Source organism: Pseudophryne corroboree, chromosome 4 (genome assembly GCF_028390025.1).
Source record: "Pseudophryne corroboree isolate aPseCor3 chromosome 4, aPseCor3.hap2, whole genome shotgun sequence".
Lineage (NCBI taxonomy): Eukaryota > Metazoa > Chordata > Amphibia > Anura > Myobatrachidae > Pseudophryne > Pseudophryne corroboree.
In genome coordinates, this window is record NC_086447.1 from 813826570 (window position 1) to 813848631 (window position 22062).

At 48.1% G+C, this 22062-nt stretch overlaps 1 protein-coding gene across 3 annotated transcripts in view; it reads left to right on the forward strand.

Moving 5' to 3' along the window:
• Positions 1–22062, forward strand: part of VPS54 (VPS54 subunit of GARP complex) — a 243712-nt gene that overhangs the window by 198987 nt on the left and 22663 nt on the right. For all 3 annotated transcript variants that reach the window (XM_063918442.1, XM_063918445.1, XM_063918444.1), the window contains 2 exons: positions 20903–21024; positions 21206–21286. In XM_063918442.1, coding sequence (XP_063774512.1) covers positions 20903–21024; positions 21206–21286 — 203 coding nt within the window. The remainder of the gene's footprint in view (positions 1–20902; positions 21025–21205; positions 21287–22062) is intronic.

The following is a 22062-nucleotide window of genomic DNA, read 5'->3' on the forward strand; positions in this document are numbered from 1 at the left end:
AGAGAAAATAAGAATTTACTTACCGATAATTCTATTTCTCGTAGTCCGTAGTGGATGCTGGGCGCCCATCCCAAGTGCGGATTGTCTGCAATACTGGTACATAGTTATTGTTACCAAAAAATCGGGTTATTGCTGTAGTGAGCCATCTTTTCTAGAGGCTCCTCTGTTATCATGCTGTTAACTGGGTTTAGATCACAAGTTATATGGCGTGATTGGTGTGGCTGGTATGAGTCTTACCCGGGATTCAAAATCCTTCCTTATTGTGTACGCTCGTCCGGGCACAGTATCCTAACTGAGGCTTGGAGGAGGGTCATAGGGGGAGGAGCCAGTGCACACCAGGTAGTTCTAAAGCTTTACTTTTGTGCCCAGTCTCCTGCGGAGCCGCTATTCCCCATGGTCCTTACGGAGTCCCCAGCATCCACTACGGACTACGAGAAATAGAATTATCGGTAAGTAAATTCTTATTTTTTGAAAGTATTTAATAAAGTTTAAAAAATATTTTTTTAAATATTATATGCGGCACATCTGCAGAATGGATCGCCTGGTCAAAAACTGGGGGACACAGTGTGGCGGCGCGGTCGCATGTGATCTGACCATGCTAGTTAAGCGGTTAATGAAAGATGATAGCCTGTGTATTTCAGCCACTAAAATTGTTTATAGTGTTTTGTGGTACATATAAAGGTATTGTGATTTGTAATACCCCTTTTACACCGCCAGCATATAACGCGGGTTATTGCATATGAGTGTGCATAACCTGTGTTGCTGGTTGGTGTAAAAGGGTCGAATTGGTATAATCCGAGTCGAGTGACCTTGTATTCCAACTCTGGTAGTTTGCAGGGTTGAACATGGGTTCAACCCTGCAAACTTTGTAGTGTAAATGAGAGCACCCGCCTTCCCGTTCAGTGTGATGTACAGGCGGCTCCCTCCGCGGCAACGTCACCATCCCGGCAATATGCCGGGTTGGTGACTGCAGTGGTAAAAGGGGGCTGACTGGCTTAGTGTAAAAGCGGTATAACTGGTTTGTACTGTATACAAGTTAGTAAAATATTGGTAAAAACAAATGCAACTCTCAAGTTCAGAAAGCCATTTACCATCGATACAACACCTCAATATACATGTGCCATATTATTAACCCTTCTCCTATTGCCTCTCTCTGTTTGAAAGACATACTACTTTTCAGTATGCTGCAACCCGTTGTAACAGCACAGATGAAGCTAGGCTTTCTTTCTCTTTGCTCTCCTCTACTGCTTTAGTAAATCACTGTACTAGCCAGAAAGTGTTGCGTAGTGTTCACTCTAGGCTGTTTTAGCAGGGCGCCGCACCCTGCCCGATTTTTTTTTTTTTTAAGGGCAAAATCCGCCCTGCCCTTTCTGCGGCGCCCTGCTAAAACAGCCGCCCGCTTCATGCCCTCCCAGCGTATAAAGATGCCGTGCTTGCGGGAAGCCAAGCACCTCCATAGGTGCTGGACACCCAAGCCCCTGTAATAACGTCTGTGGGCCGCACCGCCCACGTCAATTACGTTAAATGACCACGCCCCCTATTTTGCCTCAACACACCCCCTTTTCGGGTGCCCTGCGCGTGTGCACATATGCCCCCCGCAGTCCGGCGCCCTGCCCAATTCCTAAAGTGAACACTAATGTTGCGTTTTCTCCATAGCGGAAGTCACTTATGTTAGTGTGTTGGGTCTTATTGTCTGCCAAGGTTCATGCATGTATCTAGTGTGTGACAAAAGATGCTAGCACTCCGCTAAAGCTACAAATTGATGCAAGATTTACAGTGGCTTCCATACTCTGGATAAGTGTGCAGATGCTTATTCGATTCTTTCTCTAATTATTTCGCTTGTCTTTTTGTTTCTGTTTTTGAGTTAAAAAGTAAACCAACAAAAACGGGCCGGTACCACCACAAAAAGCACTGCATCTGTTGTATAAATAGGAAACGTATGTCTCGGCAAAATTGCAATTTAATGAGATAAAAATGAGGAAAATAAAATTATATTAAAAAATAATAATAATTTCTCTTACGTCCTAGAGGATGCTGGGGACTCCGTAAGGACCATGGGGATAGACGGGCTCCGCAGGAGACATGGGCACTTTAAGAAAGACTTTAGGTATGGGTGTGCACTGGCTCCTCCCTCTATGCCCCTCCTCCAGACCTCAGTTTACTACTGTGCCCAGAGGAGACTGGGTGCATTACAGGGAGCTCTCCTGAGTTTCCTGAAAGAAAGTATTTTGTTAGGTTTTTTATTTTCAGGGAGCCTGCTGGCAACAGACTCCCTGCATCGTGGGACTGAGGAGAGCGAAGCAGACCTACTTCTGTGAGTTTCAAGGCTCTGCTTCTTAGGCTACTGGACACCATTAGCTCCAGAGGGATCGGTACGCAGGTCTCACCCTCGCCGTCCGTCCCAGAGCCGTGCCGCCGTCCTCTTTGCAGAGCCGGAAGATAAAAGCCGGGTGAGTATGAGAAGTAAGAAGACTTCAGAGGTGGCAGAAGACTTCAGATCTTCACTGAGGTAACGCACAGCAGTAAAGCTGTGCGCCATTTCTCCCACACAGCACACACAGGCAGACACTGCAAGGGAGCAGGGCGCAGGGGGGGCGCCCTGGGCAGTAATAAACCTCGTTTTCTGGCAAAAGTATATATATACAGCTGGGCACTGTATATATAAAGAGCCCCAGCCAGGTTTTTTACATATTTGAGCGGGACAGAAGCCCGCCGCTGAGGGGGTGGGGCTTCTTCCTCAGCACTCACCAGCGCCATTTTCACCACAGCTCAGCGCTGAGAGGAAGCGCCCCGGACTCTCCCCTGCTTATCCACGGTGAAAGAGGGTTTAAAAGAAGGGGGGGGCACATATTTGGCGCAATATACAGATTACAGCGCTATCTAGGTAAACGTATTGTGTTTTCTCTGACGTCCTAGTGGATGCTGGGAACTCCGTAAGGACCATGGGGAATAGCGGCTCCGCAGGAGACAGGGCACATCTAAAGAAAGCTTTAGGATCACCTGGTGTGCACTGGCTCCTCCCCCTATGACCCTCCTCCAAGCCTCAGTTAGATTTTCTGTGCCCGACGAGAAAGGTGCACACTAGGGGCTCTCCTGAGCTCTTTGTGAAAGTTTTAGTTTAGGTTTATTATTTTCAGTGAGACCTGCTGGCAACAGGCTCACTGCATCGAGGGACTAAGGGGAGAAGAAGCGAACTCACCTGCGTGCAGAGTGGATTGGGCTTCTTAGGCTACTGGACATTAGCTCCAGAGGGACGATCACAGGTTCAGCCTGGATGGGTCACCGGAGCCGCGCCGCCGGCCCCCTTACAGAGCCAGAAGAGCGAAGAGGTCCGGAAAAATCGGCGGCAGAAGACTTTCCTGTCTTCAGATAAAGGTAGGCGCACAGCACCGCAGCTGTGCGCCATTGCTCTCAGCACACTTCACACTCCGGTCACTGAGGGTGCAGGGCGCTGGGGGGGCAGCGCCCTGAGACGCAATAAATCGATAGAAAACCTTTTATGGCTAAAATAAATGCATCACATATAACTCCTGGGCTATATGGATGCATTTAACCCCTGCCAAAACATACAAGTAAACGGATGATAAGGACGCCGAGAAAGGGGCGGAGCCTATCTCATCAGCACACTGGCGCCATTTTCCCTCACAGCTCAGTTGGAGGGAAGCTCCCTGGCTCTCCCCTGCAGTCACTACACTACAGAAAGGGGTTAATAAAGAGAGGGGGGCACAAATTAGGCGCAGTATAAACAATACAGCAGCTATAAAGGGAAAAACACTTATATAAGGTTATCCCTGTATATATATAGCGCTCTGGTGTGTGCTGGCAAACTCTCCCTCTGTCTCCCCAAAGGGCTAGTGGGGTCCTGTCCTCTATCAGAGCATTCCCTGTGTGTGTGCTGGGTGTCGGTACGTTTGTGTCGACATGTATGAGGAGAAAAATGATGAGGAGACGGAGTAGAGTGTCTGTAATAGTGTTGTCACCCCCTGGGGGGTCGACACCTGAGTGGATGTACTGTTGAAATTGCGTGACAGTGTCAGCTTTGTATAAAAGACAGTGGTTGACATGAGACAGCCGGCTACTCAGCTTGTGCATGTCCAGACGTCTCATACAGGGGCTCTAAAGCGCCCGTTACCTCAGATACAGACGCCGACACGGATACTGACTCCTGTGTCGACGGTGAAGAGACAACCGTGATTTCCAATAGGGCCACACATTGCATGATTGAGGCAATGGAAAAAGTTTACACTCTTCTGATAATATAAATACCACCAAAAAAAAGGGGTATTATGTTTGGTGAGGAAAAACTTCCTGTAGTTTTCCTGAATCTGAGAAATAAAATGAGGTGTGTGATGATGCGTGGGTTTCCCCCCGATAACAATTGATAATTTCTAAAAAGTTATTGGCAGTATACCTTTTCCCGCCAGAGGTTAGGGTGCGTTGGGAAACGCCCCCTAGGGGGGATAAGGCGCTCACACGCTTGTAAGAACAAGGGCTCTACCCTCTCTGGAGATGGCCGCCCTTAGGGATCCTGCTGATAGAAAGCAGGAGGGTATCCTAAAATGTATTTACACACATACTGGTGTTATACTGCGACCAGCAATCGCCTCAGCCTGGATGTGCAGTGCTGGGTTGGCGTGGTCGGATTCCCTGACTGGAAATTTGATATCCTAGATAAGGACAGTATATTATTGCCTATAGAGCAATTAAAAGATGCATTTCTATATATGCATGATGCACAGCGGAATATTTGCCGACTGGCATCAAGTATAAGTGCGTTGTCCAATTATACCAGTAAAGTGGTCAGGTGATGCGGATTCCAAACGGCATTTGGAAGTATTGCCTTAAAAAAGGTAGCCTCTCAAAATAAGACGCCGTATTATCAGGCGCAGTCCTGGTTGGCAAGCGGACAAAAGGGTTCCTCTTTTCTGCTCGTGACAGAGGGAGAGGAAAATGGCTGCAGAGATCAGCCAGTTCCCAGGAACAGAAACCCTTTTCCGCCTCTGCCAAGCTCTCAGTATGACGCTAGGGCTTTACAAGTTCAGGCACGGTGGGGGCCCGTTCTCAATGAATTTCAGTGCGCAGTGGGCTCACTCGCAAGTAGACCCCTGGATCCTTCAGGTAATATTTCAGGGGTACAAATTGGAATTCGAGACGTATTCCCCTCGCCGTTTCCAAAAGTCTGTTTTACCGACGTCTCCCGCTGACAGGGAGGCAGTTTTGGAAGCCATTCACAAGCTGTATTCCCAGCAGGTGATAATTAAGGTACCCCTCCTGCAAATGGGAACGGGGTATTATTCCACACTATTGTGGTACCGAAGCCAGACGGCTCGGTGAGACCGATTTTAAAATCTAAAATCTTTGAACACTTACATACAGAGGTTCAAATTCAAAATTGAGTCACTCAGAGCAGTGATTACAAACCTGGAAGAAGGGGACTACATGATGTCTCGGGACATCAAGGATGCTTACCTTCATGTCAAAATTTACCCTTCTCACCAAGGGTATCTCAGGTTATGGTACAGAACTGTCACTATCAGTTCAGACGCTGCCGTAGGGATGGTCCACGGCACCCCGGGTCTTTACTGAAGTAATGACCGTAATGATGATATTCCTTCGAAGGAAGGGAATTTTAGTTATCCTTTACTTGGACGATTCCCTGATAAGGGTGAGATCCAGGGAACAGTTGGAGATCGGTGTAGCACTACCTCAGGTAGTGTTGCGGCAGCACGATTGGATTCTCAATATTCCAAAATCGCAGCTGGTTCCGACGACTTGTCTTCTGTTCCTAGGGATGATCCTGGACACAGTCCAGAAAGAAGGTATTTCTCCCGGAGGAGAAAGCCAGGGAGTTATCCGAGCTAGTCAGGAACCTCCTAAAACCGAACCAAGTCTCAGTGCATCAATGCACAAGGGTTCTGGGTAAAAATGGTGGCTTCCTACGAAGCAATCCCATTCGGCAGATTCCATGCAAGACTTTCCAGTGGAACCTACTGGACAAATGGTCCGGGTCGCATCTTCAGATGTTTCAGCGGATAACCCTGTCACCAGGGACAAGGGTATCCCTCCTGTGGTGGTTGCAGAGTGCTCATCTTCTAGAGGGCCGCAGATTCGGCATGCGGGACTGGGTCCTGGTGGCCACGGATGCCAGCCTGCGAGGCTGGGGAGCAGTCACACAGGGAAGGAATATCCAGGGCTTATGGTCAAGCCTGGAGACATCACTTCACATAAATGTCCTGAAGCTAAGGGCCATTTACAATGCTCTAAGCTTAGCAAGACCTCTGCTTCAAGGTCAGCCGGTGTTGATCCAGTCGGACAACATTACAGCAGTCACCCACGTAAACAGACAGGGTGCCACAAGAAGCAGGAGGGCAATGGCAGAAGCTGCAAGGATTCTTCGCGGGGCGAAAAACCATGTGATAGCACTGTCAGCAGTTTTCATTCCGGGAGTGGACAACTGGGAAGCAGTTTTCCTCAGCACGACCTCCACCCGGGAGAGTAAGGACTTCACCCAGAAGTCTTCCACATGATTATAAACCGTTGGGAAAAACTCGACAGGTATTGCGCCACGTCAAGGGACCCTCAGGCAATAGCTGTAGATGCTCTGGTAACACCGTGGGTGTACCAATCAGTGTATGGGTTCCCTCCTCTGCCTCTCATACCCAAGGTACTGAGATTGATAAGATGGAGAGGAGTAAGCACTATATTAGTGGCTCCGGATTGGCCAAGAAGGAATTGGTAACCGGAACTTCAAGAGATGCTCACGGAGGATCCGTAGCCTCTACCTCTAAGAAGGGACCTGCTCCAGCAAGGACCTTGTCTGTTCCAAGACTTACCGCGGCTGCGTTGACGGCATGGCGGTTGAACGCCGGATCCTGAAGGAAAAAGGCATTCCGGATGAAGTCATCCCTATCCTGATCAAAGCCAGGAAGGATGTAACCGCAAAACATTATCACCGCATTTGGCGAAAATATGTTGCGTGGTGCGAGGCCAGTAAGGCTCGACGGAGGAAATTCAACTGGGTCGATTCCTACATTTCCTGCAAACAGGAGTATCTATGGGCCTGAAATTGGGGTCCATTGAGGTTCAAATTTCGGCTCTGTCAATTTTCTTCCAAAAAAGAACTAGCTTCAGTCCCTGAAGTTCAGACATTTGTTAAAGGGGTACTGCATATACAGCCTCCTTTTGTGCCTTTAGTGGCACTTTTGGGATCTCCAGGTGGTTTTTGGGTTCCAAAAGTCACATTGGTTTGACACACTTAAATCTGTGGAGTTAAAATATCTCACAGAAAAAGTGGTCATGCTGTTGGCTCTGGCCTGGGCCAGGCGCGTGTCAGAATTGGTGGCTTTATCCTGTAAAAGCCCTTATCTGATTTTCCATTCGGACAGGGCGGAATTGAGGACTCGTCCTCAGTTTCTCCCTAAGGTGGTTTCAGCGTCTCACCTGAACCAAACCTATTGTGGTGCCTGCGGCTACTAGGGACTTGGAGGACTCCAAGTTGCTAGACGTTGTCAGGACCCGGAAAATATATGTTTCCAGGACGGCTGGAGTCAGGAAATCTGACTCGCTGTTTATCCTCTATGCACCCAACTAGCTGGGTGCTCCTGCTTCTAAGCAGACTATTGCTCGTTGGATTTGTAGTACAATTCAGCTTGCACATTCTGTGGCAGGCCTGCCACAGCCAAAAATCTGTAAATGCCCACTCCACAAGGAAGGTGGGCTCATCTTGGGCAGCTGCCCGAGGGGTCTCGGCTTTACAACTTTGCCGAGCAGTTACTTGGTCAGGAGCAAATACGTTTGTAAAATTCTACAAATTTGATACCCTGGCTGAGGAGGACCGGGAGTTCTCTCATTGGGGGCTGCAGAGTCATCCGCACTCTCCCGCCCGTTTGGGAGCTTTGGTATAATCCCCATGGTCCTTACGGAGTTCCCAGCATCCACTAGGACGTCAGAGAAAATAAGAATTTACTTACCGATAATTCTATTTCTCGTAGTCCGTAGTGGATGCTGGGCGCCCATCCCAAGTGCGGATTGTCTGCAATACTGGTACATAATTATTGTTACCAAAAAATTTGGGTTATTGTTGTAGTGAGCCATCTTTTCGAGAGGCTTCTCTATTATCATGCTGTTAACTGGGTTCAGATCACAAGTTGTACAGTGTGATTGGTGTGGCTGGTATGAGTCTTACCCGGGATTCAAAATCCTTCCTTATTGTGTACGCTCGTCCGGGCACAGTATCCTAACTGAGGCTTGGAGGAGGGTCATAGGGGGAGGAGCCAGTGCACACCAGGTGACCCTAAAGCTTTCTTTAGATGTGCCCTGTCTCCTGCGGAGCCGCTATTCCCCATGGTCCTTACGGAGTTCCCAGCATCCACTACGGACTACGAGAAATAGAATTATCGGTAAGTAAATTCTTATTTTTTCCTGGGTCATATAGCGCTGGGTGTGTGCTGGCATACTCTCTCTCTGTCTCTCCAAAGGGCCATGTGGGGGAACTGTCTTCAGATAAGAGGAATCCCTGAGTGTGTGGTGTGTCGGTACGCGTGTGTCGACATGTCTGAGGTAGAAGGCTTTCCGGGGGAGGAGGAGGAGAAAATGAATGGGGTTCTCCGTCGACAACGCCGACACCTGACTGGATGGATATGTGGAATGTTTTAAGTGCTAATGTAAGTTTATTGCACAAAAGATTAGACAAAGCGGAAGCTAGGGAACAGCCAGGGAATCAACCCATGTCTGTCTCTATGTCGCAGGGACCTTCGGGGTCTCAAAAGCGCCCACTATCCCAAATAGTAGACACAGATACCGACACGGATTCTGACTCCAGTGTCGACTACGATGATGCAAAGTTACAGCCAAAATTGGCTAAATGTATTCGATATATGATTATTGCAATAAAAGATGTTTTGCATATCACAGAGGAACCCCCTCTCCCTGACACGAGGGTACACATGTATAAGGAAAAGAAACCTGAAGTAACCTTTCCTCCCTCACATGAGCTGAACGACTTATGTGAAAAAGCTTGGGAATCTCCAGACAAAAAACTGCAGATTCCCAAAAGGATTCTTATGGCGTATCCTTTCCCGCCAAAGGACAGGATACGGTGGGAATCCTCCCCTAGGGTGGACAAAGCGTTGATACGCTTATATAAGAAGGTAGCGCTGCCATCCCAGGATACGGCTACCCTCAGGGATCCTGCTGATCGCAAGCAGGAGGTTACCTTGAAGTCCATTTACACGCATTCGGGTACCTTACTCAGACCGGCTATTGCGTCGGCCTGGGTGTGTAGTGCTGTAGCAGCATGGACGGATACCTTATCAGCGGAAATTGAAACCCTGGATAAGGATACCATCTTATTGACGCTAGGACATATAAAAGATGCTGTCTTATATATGAAGGATGCTCAAAGAGACATTGGTCTATTGGGTTCTAGAATCAACGCAATGTCGATTTCTGCTAGACGAGTCCTATGGACCCGGCAATGGACAGGTGATGCCGACTCAAAAAGGCATATGGAGGTTTTACCTTACAAGGGTGAGGAATTGTTTGGAGAAGGTCTCTCGGACCTGGTCTCCACAGCTACAGCTGGTAAATCCAATTTTTTGCCTTATATTCCCTCACAGCCTAAGAAAGCGCCACATTATCAGATGCAGTCCTTTCGGTCACAGAGAAACAAGAAAGTACGAGGTGCGTCCTTTCTTGCCAGAGGTAAGGGCAGAGGAAAGAAGCTGCACAACACAGCTAGTTCCCAGGAACAGAAGTCCTCCCCGGCCTCTACAAAATCCACCGCATGACGCTGGGGCTCCGCTGAGGGAGTCCGCCCTAGTGGGGGCATGTCTTCGACTTTTCAGCCACATCTGGGTTCACTCACAGGTGGATCCCTGGGCAGTAGAAATTGTTTCTCAGGGTTACAAGCTGGAATTCGAAGAGGTGCCTCCTCGCCGGTTTTTCAAATCGGCCCTGCCAGCTTCTCCCTCAGAAAGGGAGTTAGTGTTAAATGCAATTCACAAATTGTATCTTCAACAGGTGGTGGTCAAGGTTACCCTACTGCAACAAGGGAGGGGATATTACTCAACCCTGTTTGTAGTCCCGAAACCGGACGCTTCGGTCAGACCCATTTTAAATTTAAAATCCCTGAACCTATATTTGAAAAGGTTCAAGTTCAAGATGGAATCACTCAGAGCGGTCATCGCCAGCCTGGAAGGGGGGGTATTTTATGGTATCCCTAGACATAAAGGATGCATACCTTCATGTACCAATATATCCACCTCATCAGGCGTACCTGAGATTTGCGGTACAGGATTGTCATTACCAATTTCAGACGTTGCCGTTTGGGCTTTCCACGGCCCCGAGGATTTTCACCAAGGTAATGGCGGAAATGATGGTGCTCCTGCGCAAGCAGGGGGTCACAATTATCCCGTACTTGTACTATCTCCTCATAAAAGCGAGATCAAGAGAGCAGTTGCTGAGCAGCGTGTCACTTTCACTGAGAGTGTTACAGCAACACGGCTGGATTCTCAATATCCCGAAGTCGCAGCTGGTTCCTACGACTCGTCTGACCTTCTTTGGCATGATTCTGGATACGGACCAGAAAAGGGTTTATCTTCCAACGGAAAAGGCTCAAGAACTCATGACTCTGGTCAGGAACCTATTGAAACCAAAACAGGTATCAGTGCATCACTGCACTCGAGTCCTGGGAAAGATGGTGGCATCTTACGAGGCCATTCCGTTCGGCAGATTCCATGCGAGGACCTTCCAATGGGACCTACTAGACAAGTGGTCCGGGTCACATCTACAGATTCATCGGTTGATCACACTGTCCCCCAGGGCCAGGGTATCTCTCCTGTGGTGGCTGCAGAGTGCTCACCTTCTAGAGGGCCGCAGGTTCGGCATTCAGGACTGGGTTCTGGTGACCACGGACGCGAGCCTTCGAGGTTGGGGAGCAGTCACACAAGGAAGAAACTTCCAGGGTCTTTGGTCAAGTCAAGAAACTTGTCTTCACATCAACGTCCTGGAGCTGAGGGCCATATACAACGCCCTACGTAAAGCGGAGACTTGCTTCGCGACTTACCACTTCTGATCCAGTCAGACAACATCACCACAGTGGCTCATGTAAACCGCCAGGGTGGCACAAGGAGCAGAGTGGCAATGGCGGAAGCCACCAGGATTCTTCGCTGGGCGGAAAATCATGTAAGCGCACTGTCAGCAGTGTTCATTCCGGGAGTGGACAACTGGGAAGCAGACTTCCTCAGCAGACACGACCTGCATCCAGGAGAGTGGGGACTTCATCAGGAAGTCTTCGCACAGATTGCAAGTCAGTGGGGACTGCCCCAGATAGACATGATGGCGTCCCGCCTCAACAAAAAGCTGCAGAGGTATTGCGCCAGGTCAAGAGACCCTCAGGCGGTAGCTGTGGACGCCCTAGTGACACCGTTGGTGTTCCAGTCGGTCTATGTGTTTCCTCCTCTTCCTCTCAACCCAAAGGTGTTGAGAATAATAAGAAAAAGAGGAGTACAGACAATTCTCATTGTTCCAGATTGGCCACGAAGGGCCTGGTATCCGAATCTGCAGGAGATGCTCACAGAAGATCCGTGGCCTCTTCCTCTAAGACAGGACCTGTTGCAACAGGGGCCCTGTCTGTTCCAAGACTTACCGCGGCTGCGTTTGACGGCATGGCGGTTGAACGCCGGATCCTAGCAGAAAAGGGCATTCCGGATGAGGTCATTCCTACTCTGATAAAGGCTAGGAAGGACGTGACCGCTAAACATTATCACCGTATATGGCGAAAATATGTTTCTTGGTGTGAGGCCAGGAATGCTCCTACGAAAGAATTCCATCTGGGCCGTTTCCTTCACTTCCTACAGACTGGAGTGAATTTGGGCCTAAAATTAGGCTCCATTAAGGTTCAGATTTCGGCCTTACCCATTTTCTTTCAAAAAGAATTGGCTTCTCTCTCAGAAGTACAGACTTTTGTGAAGGGAGTGCTGCATATTCAGCCTCCTTTTGTACCTCCGGTGGTGCCTTGGGACCTTTACGTGGTGTTGAGTTTCCTTAAGTCGCACTGGTTTGAACCACTTAAAACGGTGGAGTTAAAATATCTCACTTGGAAAGTGATCATGTTGTTAGCCTTGGCTTCGGCTAGGCGAGTGTCGGAATTGGCGGCTTTGTCTCATAAAAGCCCCTATCTAGTTTTCCATATGGATAGAGCGGAATTGCGGACCCGTCCTCAATTTTTGCCTAAGGTGGTGTCATCTTTTCATATGAAACAACCTATTGTGGTGCCTGTGGCTGCACGAGACTTGGAGGATTCCGAGTCCCTTGATGTGGTCAGGGCTTTGAAAATTTACGTGGCCAGAACGGCTAGAGTCAGAAAAACAGAAGCACTGTTTGTCCTGTATGCAGCCAACAAGGTTGGCGCTCCTGCTTCAAAGCAGACTATTGCTCGCTAGATCTTTTTTTTTTTTTTTTAAATTCAACAATTTTTATTGATATTTTCTTTTTTTTTTGTACAAATTACAAATCAATAAAACAACTTAAACCTAAAGCATTGCTGTCGATAGTTATACTGAGCAACATATAAGGTATCATTCACAAGCATATGGTTATAGACAAAATCAGTTAGCATCTGGTATTAAACCTGGCAGGCATAACACTTCACCCATATACATATCTATACGCCTGTATCAATTCACATGCACTTATATATATATATTCATATACATTCGCATACCCATTTACAGAAAAATATTATTAAAAAAAAGTATAAAAGTGTAGTTCTCCATGGCCACCGTATGCGGTCATATCAAAATATAGGAAACGGTGTCCCGGGTGAGCCACATAGCACATACCTATATTGCGCCCTCTTCACAATTTCCTATGCTCGTCAGGTAACTTCTGGGTGATTAAGTTGGGGCTAAGCTTGCATCCGCAGCTATTGTTATGCAGGCGCCCCTAACATATGGTGATGACAACCATCTATCCCATATCGCGTAATATTTAGTAATGGCTTTCCTGGACACATAGACAAATTTTTCATGCGCCACTGTAGTATTCACTAAGGCAATCCATGAGTCAATATCTGGGCCAACAGGTGCCATCCACGATCGGGCTATAGAAACCTGTGCCAGAGCACACAAGTTGATAACGTAACGCCTGGAGGGGGCATCCAGCAACTCCTCATCCACCACCGCCAACACACATACAGGGGGGGTCAGTACATCCGCAGGTATACCAGTGGAGACCATAATCTTGAGTACATCTTGCCAGAAGGTATTAACTATCCTACAGGACCAAATCATGTGCCAGAAGGTGCCCCCATCTAGAGTACACTTGGGGCATTTAGAATCCATTCTTCCTCCGAATCTCATTAACCTCTCAGGGGTAATATAGACTCTATGTAAAACAAACAGATGCACCTGTTGGTAACGGACCGCTGTGGTCGCCAATCTAGAGGCACCCAGTGCATCTTCCCAGGTATCATTAGATATGGGCCCCAGATCATTTTCCCATTTAGATTTAAGAGAAAGAAGGGTCTCACAATGATAGGTACGTAATAGAGCCGAATAGAATATGGAGATAGTACAATTTTGAAGCTTATCAAATAGTTCCCTTACTGGTGTGTCCCGGAACAGCAGGGGAGCGTTCGCAAATTGAGTTTGGCAAGCATGACGGAGTTGTAGATATCGATAAAAATAGAAGGTAGGAATATTGTAATTCTCCTGCAATTGTTGGAAAGACTTAAATACACCCATATGATACAATTGCCCAAGAGACTGCACTCCCCGGCTACTCCATACCTCCCTCATCTGTAACGATGCAAGCTCCCCAAGAGATTGTGCATGGGCTAGAGGCGTCTCCGGATCCCAACCCTCTCCATGTAGCAACTTATGCGCCTGTCTCCATACCATAATTGCTTGCTTGACAACTGGAAGATTAAGTAGCGATACATTGTCACTCAGCAGTAGTTGTAATGGGGTGCAGTTCCGATCTGTTATATAGAGAATTCGGGAGATTAATTCATCTCTACCAGGGTCATGTAACCACTTACTAATATGTACCATTTGTGCCGCTAAGTAATATAATCTGAATTTAGGGAGGCCCAGTCCTCCAGAGTCACGTGGGCGCGTGAGGGTATCTAATTTTATTCTGACTCGTCGTTTAGACCATACGATAGAGGACAGAAGACTATCTATTCTCCTAAAGGTTTTTAATGGGAGATATACAGGGGAGTGCTGTAGCGCATATAGCAACTTAGGCAGGGCCACCATTTTCACTAAATTAATTCTACCCGTTATAGTTAGAGGTAGAGTCCCCCAGACCGCAATACGGGAGTGCAAATAGTCCATGTGAGGTTTTATGTTTAGGGGAAAGTATTGAGAAGGATTATTTGTGACCCAGATTCCCAAGTACTTGAATGAGTCCACCCAGCGTAGAGGTAGGGTCACAGGCGGAGCCCCAGGACAAGTACCCTTAAAGGGCATTATGCAGGACTTATCCCAATTTATGGACAAGCCAGAATACCCGCCATAAGTGTCTATAATACGCAACACGTGCGGCATGGTATTGCAATAGTCTGATATGAACAGCAGAATATCATCCGCGTATAAAGCAATCTTGTCCGTGGTGGGGCCCACCCGGAACCCCCCCACTCGCAAGTCAGAACGCAGCAAGCACGCCAAGGGTTCCACTGCTATGGCAAAAAGGATAGGGGATAGTGGGCAGCCCTGTCTTGTACCCCTAGCCAGAGGGAATGCAGAGGAGGTGAATCCATTTATCGAGACCCTGGCTGATGGTGCGGAGTAAAGTAACTTGACCCACCTTATAAAGCGTGGTCCTATACCGAAGCGGGCCATAGACCCCCACAAGAACGCCCACTCCACTGAATCAAAAGCTTTAGCAGCGTCGAGAGACACTATCACAGAAGTGTCGGCGTCCTCGCGAGGGGCCTGTAGGTGCGTAAACAAACGCCTAAGGTTAGTTAGAGTGGACCGCCCCGGTACGAAACCTGTCTGATCTGTGTGTATAATTTGGGTGATAACGGAGTTGAGTCTAAGTGCCAGGATCTTTGCTAACACCTTGATGTCAGTTGTAAGTAGCGAAATAGGTCTATATGAATCTACCCGCTCTGGGTTCTTATCCGGTTTCAATAGCACTATTATCAAAGCCTCAGTCATAGAATCCGGCAGCGACCCCAACTCCAACAGGTCATTGAACAGATCAAGTAATCTAGGGCCATAAAAATCAATATGTTTCTTATATAGCTCAATAGGAATTCCATCTAACCCTGGTGCCTTGCCTCCAGGAAATGATTTGATGGCTGTTTCAATCTCCGTCAATGACAAAGGGGAGTCCAGGAATTCAACCGCCACATTAGAGAGCGAAGGCAATGGTAAACCAACAAGATAATCATTTATTTCCGCCGAGTCAGCCGACAGTCTCGTACTATACAGATTTTTATAATAAGCAACAAATTGGTCTGCTATTTCCGGGGTCTTTACATAAGTTACACCATCATCTCCGTCTATCGCAAGGACATTATTAGAGGATCTATCTGCCGCTGCTAAATATGCTAGATAAGTACCAGGTCTATCGCCCGTAGCATAATAAGAGTGTTGGGCATACATCAAACGGTATTTGGCTTTATCAGATAGACAGCACCTCCATTTGGACTGCGCAAGCAACCATGCGTCCTTGGAGGCATCCAACCCATCTTGCAAATATTGGATTTCTAGGGACCTACATGAAGCCTCAAGTTCCATTTCTTGGCGTTTGTAGCCATTTTTTAAAGTAGCAATCCGTCTAATTAGGGAACCACGTATAAATGCTTTAAATGCGTCCCAGAGAATTGCTGGTCCAGCAGTACCCCCATTCAGCTCCAAAAACTCCCGCCAAGCAAGCTCAAGCTCCGCTCCAGTGCCCATCTGTGAAAGCCAGAATGAGTTGAGTTTCCAAAACAACTGTCCCCGGGCTCCCCCAGTATCCAAATTCAACAGTACTGGTGAGTGGTCAGAGATTCCTCTAGTTACGTACTGGATATCAACAATCTTGGGAACTAAACAGGGGGAGACCAGGGACATGTCTATCCTAGAAAATGAGGAGTAGATAGGGGAAAAGCAGGAGAACTGTCGAGCAGCTGGATGCCGCACCCTCCAGACGTCCACCAAACCCATACCCTCCACTAGCAGAGCAAAATTACCCGGACGTGGGCGAGGTACAGCAGCACTGGTGCTGAAGCTATCCACTCTATGATCCATGACATTATTAAAGTCCCCAGTGCAGACGGTGGGAGTATTGGGGTAAAGGGACATAAACTCAGCAGCCTTGCGTAAAACCTCCGGGGAGTACGGTGGAGGTATGTAAATAGCCAATAATAATAAAGACATGGAGTTTATTTGACATTTAAGAAAAACGTACCGTCCCCACTGATCTACCTGGACCTGGTCTAAAACAAATGGGAGAGATCTTCGGATCAGAACGGAGACGCCCCTGGAATGGGAGGTATGAGTGGAATGATATAGCCACCCAATCCATGGCTTTTTAAGAGATAGAACTTTGGCTCCCTCCAGGTGCGTCTCCATAAGACAAACGACATCTGCGGAGTACTGCCTAATCTGCCGAAGCACCAGGGCCCTCTTAACTTTGTCATTAAGGCCTCGCACATTCCAGGATAAGATTTTTAGACTAGGTGATGCCATAATACATAATAGCACCAAGTGCTAGATGTGTCCACAACATTGAAAATATCTGAAATAGATAGAAGAATAACCGCCTGCAAAAAATTTCTCTAAACATGTCGCCACAGCAATGCTTATACAACAACCACCCAATAAATCCTCCCTTCTCCCCCATACACCCCCCCACCCTGTATACCGGCCCGAACTGTGGCATACCTAATCCCAAAAAAAACCCCCCTCCCCACAACTAAACAACTAGTAAAGAGGACAAAAAATACAGCGGTCGCAAGCAGGCGTTGCTCCCCCGCCATAACCTAACCCCCCCCAGGACCAGATAAGCACCCGACCTCCGACCATGTAAGGACCGGATATCAAGTGCAGCATTTAGTATATTACCAATAACAGCTGTATCGATGACCTAGTAGGAAAAAGTCAACAAACATTAATACATTAGCTGTATACACAAATACTCAATGACATAAATCACAGCCCAGCCAACGGACAGTTTCAACATTCAATCATTTGACAGGGGGCGCCCTGCCGGGAACTGCCCGTCAAGCCACGTCGCCGCCTCCCTCGGGGTCAAAAAAAATTTAGTCTCTCCTCCTGCGACCACCCTCAACTTTGAAGGAAAAAGCATAGCATAAGGGAGATTAAGCTCCCGGAGACGTCTCTTAATTGGAAGGAACTGGGCTCTCTCCTTCTGGACGTCAACCGCAAAATCAGGAAATACAGAGATCCGGGTACCATTCCACTTAAGTGGGCCCTTGGTGCGTGCCAGGGTGAGTACCTTGTCCCGATCCTTGAAGTGGAGGAATTTAGCTATAAATGTACGGGGAGGGGCCCCCGGAGGTAACGGCCGCATAGGGATTCTATGTGCTCGTTCCACCGCGTAATGTGATGTAAAAGCATCCGGCCCAAAGAAATCTGTAAGCCATTTCTCCAAAAACTGCTCAGGTGCATCTCCCTCCTCCTTTTCCGGCAAGCCCACGAACCGAATGTTATTTCGTCTCAGGCGCCCCTCCATGTCGGTCAATTTTTTCTGCACCTCCGACATCTGTGATTCAAGGGCAGTGGTGCGTCGGCCAAGCGGAGCCACAGTGTCTTCGACAGTAGAAATGCGGGTTTCCGCCTCCCCCACTCTCTCTCTAACTCGTTGTAGATCCTGATGAATCAAGGATAGATCTGATTGCACCTGGGTGATCTTTTCAGCCAGTCTGCCTTCGCTGGCATTTACTGCGTCCAGTACCCTTTGGAGAGCATCCTCTGAGGTCTCTGGAGGGCCGGAGCCCGCACTTGTAGCCGGGGAGGGGGGAGAGGATCCATCCCGCGACCCCCCCGTTCTCTTAACTTGCGCGGGAGGGTTTCTAGCGTATTTTTCAAGCTTGGCCGCAGCCTGAGAAGTCTTCCCCATAGTATTCGTTATAGGTACCCCACAGGGAGTTGCAGCACTTATATGAGAGAGTTATGGTGAACCAAGCAGGTTCGCCTCCAGACCGTACTAGAGTAGTAACTCAGGAGTTACACAATGGTAAACCAGCAGTCTCCAGCCGGATATATATAATGGAAAGAGAAGCAGGGGATGGTGTAGGTATATATTTCTGAGCAGCAGGGTCAGAGCCTCCTGATGTGATGCCGCCTGACCGCCCGATGGAGCAGGGAGTTAAGCAGCGTCCCCCCAGATCAGAGCCGTGGAGTAAATATATATGGCCCCTACTGTAGGCTTCCAGGCAGGATAAGATTCGGGACGTTCAGCCAGGGATGTGCAACAGGAGGATAGGGGGGAGGGGTACAGGTTAGCAACCAACCCAGGCGGGCCCCCACAGATTCACTGTCCCGTATCGGAAAGTACCTGTCTTTCTTTTCCAGTCAGGATGGGTGAATGGCCAGGTCAGTGGGCGCAGCAGCCAGCAGCTTGGTGTGGTCAGAGCGGTCCTCCAGGCTCCCCAGAATGTTCCTGAGGGTAGTGCAGCACAGCCCCACTCAGGGGTCTCGGATGGCTGCAGCGATCACGGGAGCCGCACTTCCGGTCCCCCAGGTCTGCGGCGGTGTATAATGGTGCAGTCAGGCTCAAGGGCGTCCCGGGTCGCCCCAGCAGGCTGACAGTGCAGCAGCCAAACTCCCCTCTCTCCCTTCCCCAAAGGCGCGGTCAGCGGTGGAGAGCCGGAGCCGAACTTCCGGTTCTCAGGGCGGCACGGGTATGTGGCGGTGTTTTGCGTGCTGCTCTCCAGGCGCCACAGACCCCTCTCGCGTTCCCCAGCAGGCACTCCAGGACGGCGGGCGATCGCTTCCTCTCCCCTCCAGGAACACGCGGGTCTCAGCGGTGCACGGGAGCCGAACTTCCGGTCCGCGGTGAGCGCGCGGCGACGGCCTCAGCGCCGGGCAGGGCCCTCCGAGTGAGTAGGGCTGCAGGAGACAGAGGAAGCACGGGATCCGGTCCAGATTCACTCCATGTGGGTAGAGGGTGTTCATGCAGCGTTGGGTATAATATCAGACCCTGGGGGGGAATAAAGGATAGTATTTCAGGATGTAACGGCAGGAGAGCTGCACAGTTCAGGTGCTACTCCATGCTCGTCTAGGCCACGCCCCCGCTCGCTAGATCTTTAACACGATTCAGCAGGCACATGCGACGGCTGGATTGCCGTTACCAAAATCGGTCCAGGGCTATTCTACTAGGAAGCTGGGCTCGTATTGGTCGGCTGCCCGAGGGGTCTCGGCACTACAGCTGTGCCGAGCTGCTACTTGGTCGGGTTCAAACACCTTTGCAAAGTTCTATAAGTTTGATACCCTGGCTGAGGAGGATCTCCTGTTTGCTCAATCGGTGCTGCAGAGTCATCCGCACTCTCCCGCCCGTTTGGGAGCTTTGGTATAATCCCCACGGTCCTTACGGAGTCCCCAGCATCCTCTAGGACGTAAGAGAAAGGATTTTTTGTTAAACCAAGGGCAAGATTCATACCAGCCACACCAATCACACCGTATAACTTGTGATAAACTAACCAAATAACAGTATGAAAAAACAACATAGCATCAGTCGGAGACCGATGAAAACTAAAACATAACCCTTATGTAAGCAAAACTATATACAAGTCTTGCAGAAGTAGTCCGCACTTGGGACGGGCCCCCAGCATCCTCTACGGACTACGAGAAAAAGATTTACCGGTAGGTTTAAAATCTTATTTTCCTTGTACTGTCCGTCTCCTCTGGGCACAGTTTCTCTAACTGAGGTCTGGAGGAGGGCATAGAGGGAGGAGCCAGTGCACACCCATACCTAAAGTCTTTCTTAAAGTGCCCATGTCTCCTGCGGAGCCCGTCTATCCCCATGGTCCTTACGGAGTCCCCAGCATCCTCTACGGACTACGAGAAAAAGATTTACCGGTAGGTTTAAAATCTTATTTTTTAACTTCCCCTCTACTGTGTCATGACCACCTCCACCGGGTTTCCATACTACACTCTACCCTCATTTATTTTGCTCCATCTGTTTGAAACAAGGCAAGTAAGTACCAGAGCCCATTTCCCGTGAACTTTCCACACACCCTGATAAAACAACACAAGTGACAGGTTTAGGAAGTGGAGTACAGTGTGTGTGGCCATGAGACTCATTGGGGATCCAGCAAAAATAGCTCAGACCATAAACCAGCGTTTGTTTTCTGTTTTATCTTACTGAACTTAATGTTCATGTGGAATTTTCCTTTTAAATGACTCGCACTTCTCTACAAAACTTCATAAGTGCTCTCAAAACCCACTTCTTCACCAAACCCAGCCAACTCTCATCCTAACCCTCTGTCCCCCGCTCACTGTCTACCCCATCTCTGTCACCCCTGTCTGTTTGCCCCTCCCCTTTAGAATGTAAGCTCTCATGAGCAGGGCCCTCCTCCCTCATGTGCTAATCCTTCTCTTACTTAAACCATATTCGACGGTACCAAATCCCTTGGATTTCTGCCACCCTGATACTTATTTCAGTGTCGCCTTCTGATGTAGCAATGTTTATTTACCCTGTACTTGTCCTATATTGTCTTCAACTGTATGTCCCAGTTTTCCTGTTTTGCATAGTCATTTATGTACTCTGTAATTGGGTGCTGCGGATCCCTTGTGTCCCCATATACATAAAGGCTAATATTAACATTGGTAATTTCAGTAATTGAAAGTTATACTGTTTTCCAGTCGCTGTCTGACAGTGCTCCTGTGTATGTATAATAGAAATAAACATGCACTGACCATGGTTATTTGTCTTCCAGCTCTATCGTCCCGCTGTCTGCAGCTCATAGTACACTACATTCCTGTCATTAGGGCACATTTTGAAGCTCGTATGCAGCCCAAGCAGTACAGCATGCTGCGGCAATTTGACCACATCACTAAGGTAATCACAGTACATTACTGTACTCGGGAAGTATGCCCCTGAGTGAAGGGGCTGCCTGCAACTACACTGTGTAGATGGCACTTAGACCAGTGATTTGTTGTAGTATTGGCCACTTATATTATGTATAATCATATGTTAAAAATTCATTGCTAATTTTTTTTTGTTTTTTTATTACTAACAGGATTATAATGAGCATATAGCAGAGATCTGTGCCAAGCTGGTGACCATAATGGATGGTTTATTTGACAGACTTCTGTCAAAGGTACCTGCAAATGGATAGTGATAAGTATTGGCCAACCCTGGCCTCTAATGGTTTTCGTATCACATATTACAAGATTTACTAACTCCATTATTATCTGTTTTAACAGCTGTAGCGGATTTGCCCTCTTGTACATACGATAAAGCCTTGTGGTGTAGCTTCTCCCTCTTGTACATACGATAAAGCCTTGTGGTGTAGCTTTTCCCTCTTGTACATACGATAAAGCCTTGTGGTGTAGATTTGCCCTCTTGTACATACGATAAAGCCTTGTGGTGTAGATTTGCCCTCTTGTACATACGATAAAGCCTTGTGGTATAGATTTGCCCTCTTGTACATACGATAAAGCCTTGTGGTGTAGCTTTTCCCTCTTGTACATACGATAAAGCCTTGTGGTGTAGCTTTTCCCTCTTGTACATACGATAAAGCCTTGTGGTGTAGCTTTTCCCTCTTGTACATACGATAAAGCCTTGTGGTGTAGCTTTTCCCTCTTGTACATACGATAAAGCCTTGTGGTGTAGCTTTTCCCTCTTGTACATACGATAAAGCCTTGTGGTGTAGCTTTTCCCTCTTGTACATACGATAAAGCCTTGTGGTGTAGATTTGCCCTCTTGTACATACGATAAAGCCTTGTGGTGTAGATTTGCCCTCTTGTACATACGATAAAGCCTTGTGGTATAGATTTGCCCTCTTGTACATACGATAAAGCCTTGTGGTGTAGCTTTTCCCTCTTGTACATACGATAAAGCCTTGTGGTGTAGCTTTTCCCTCTTGTACATACG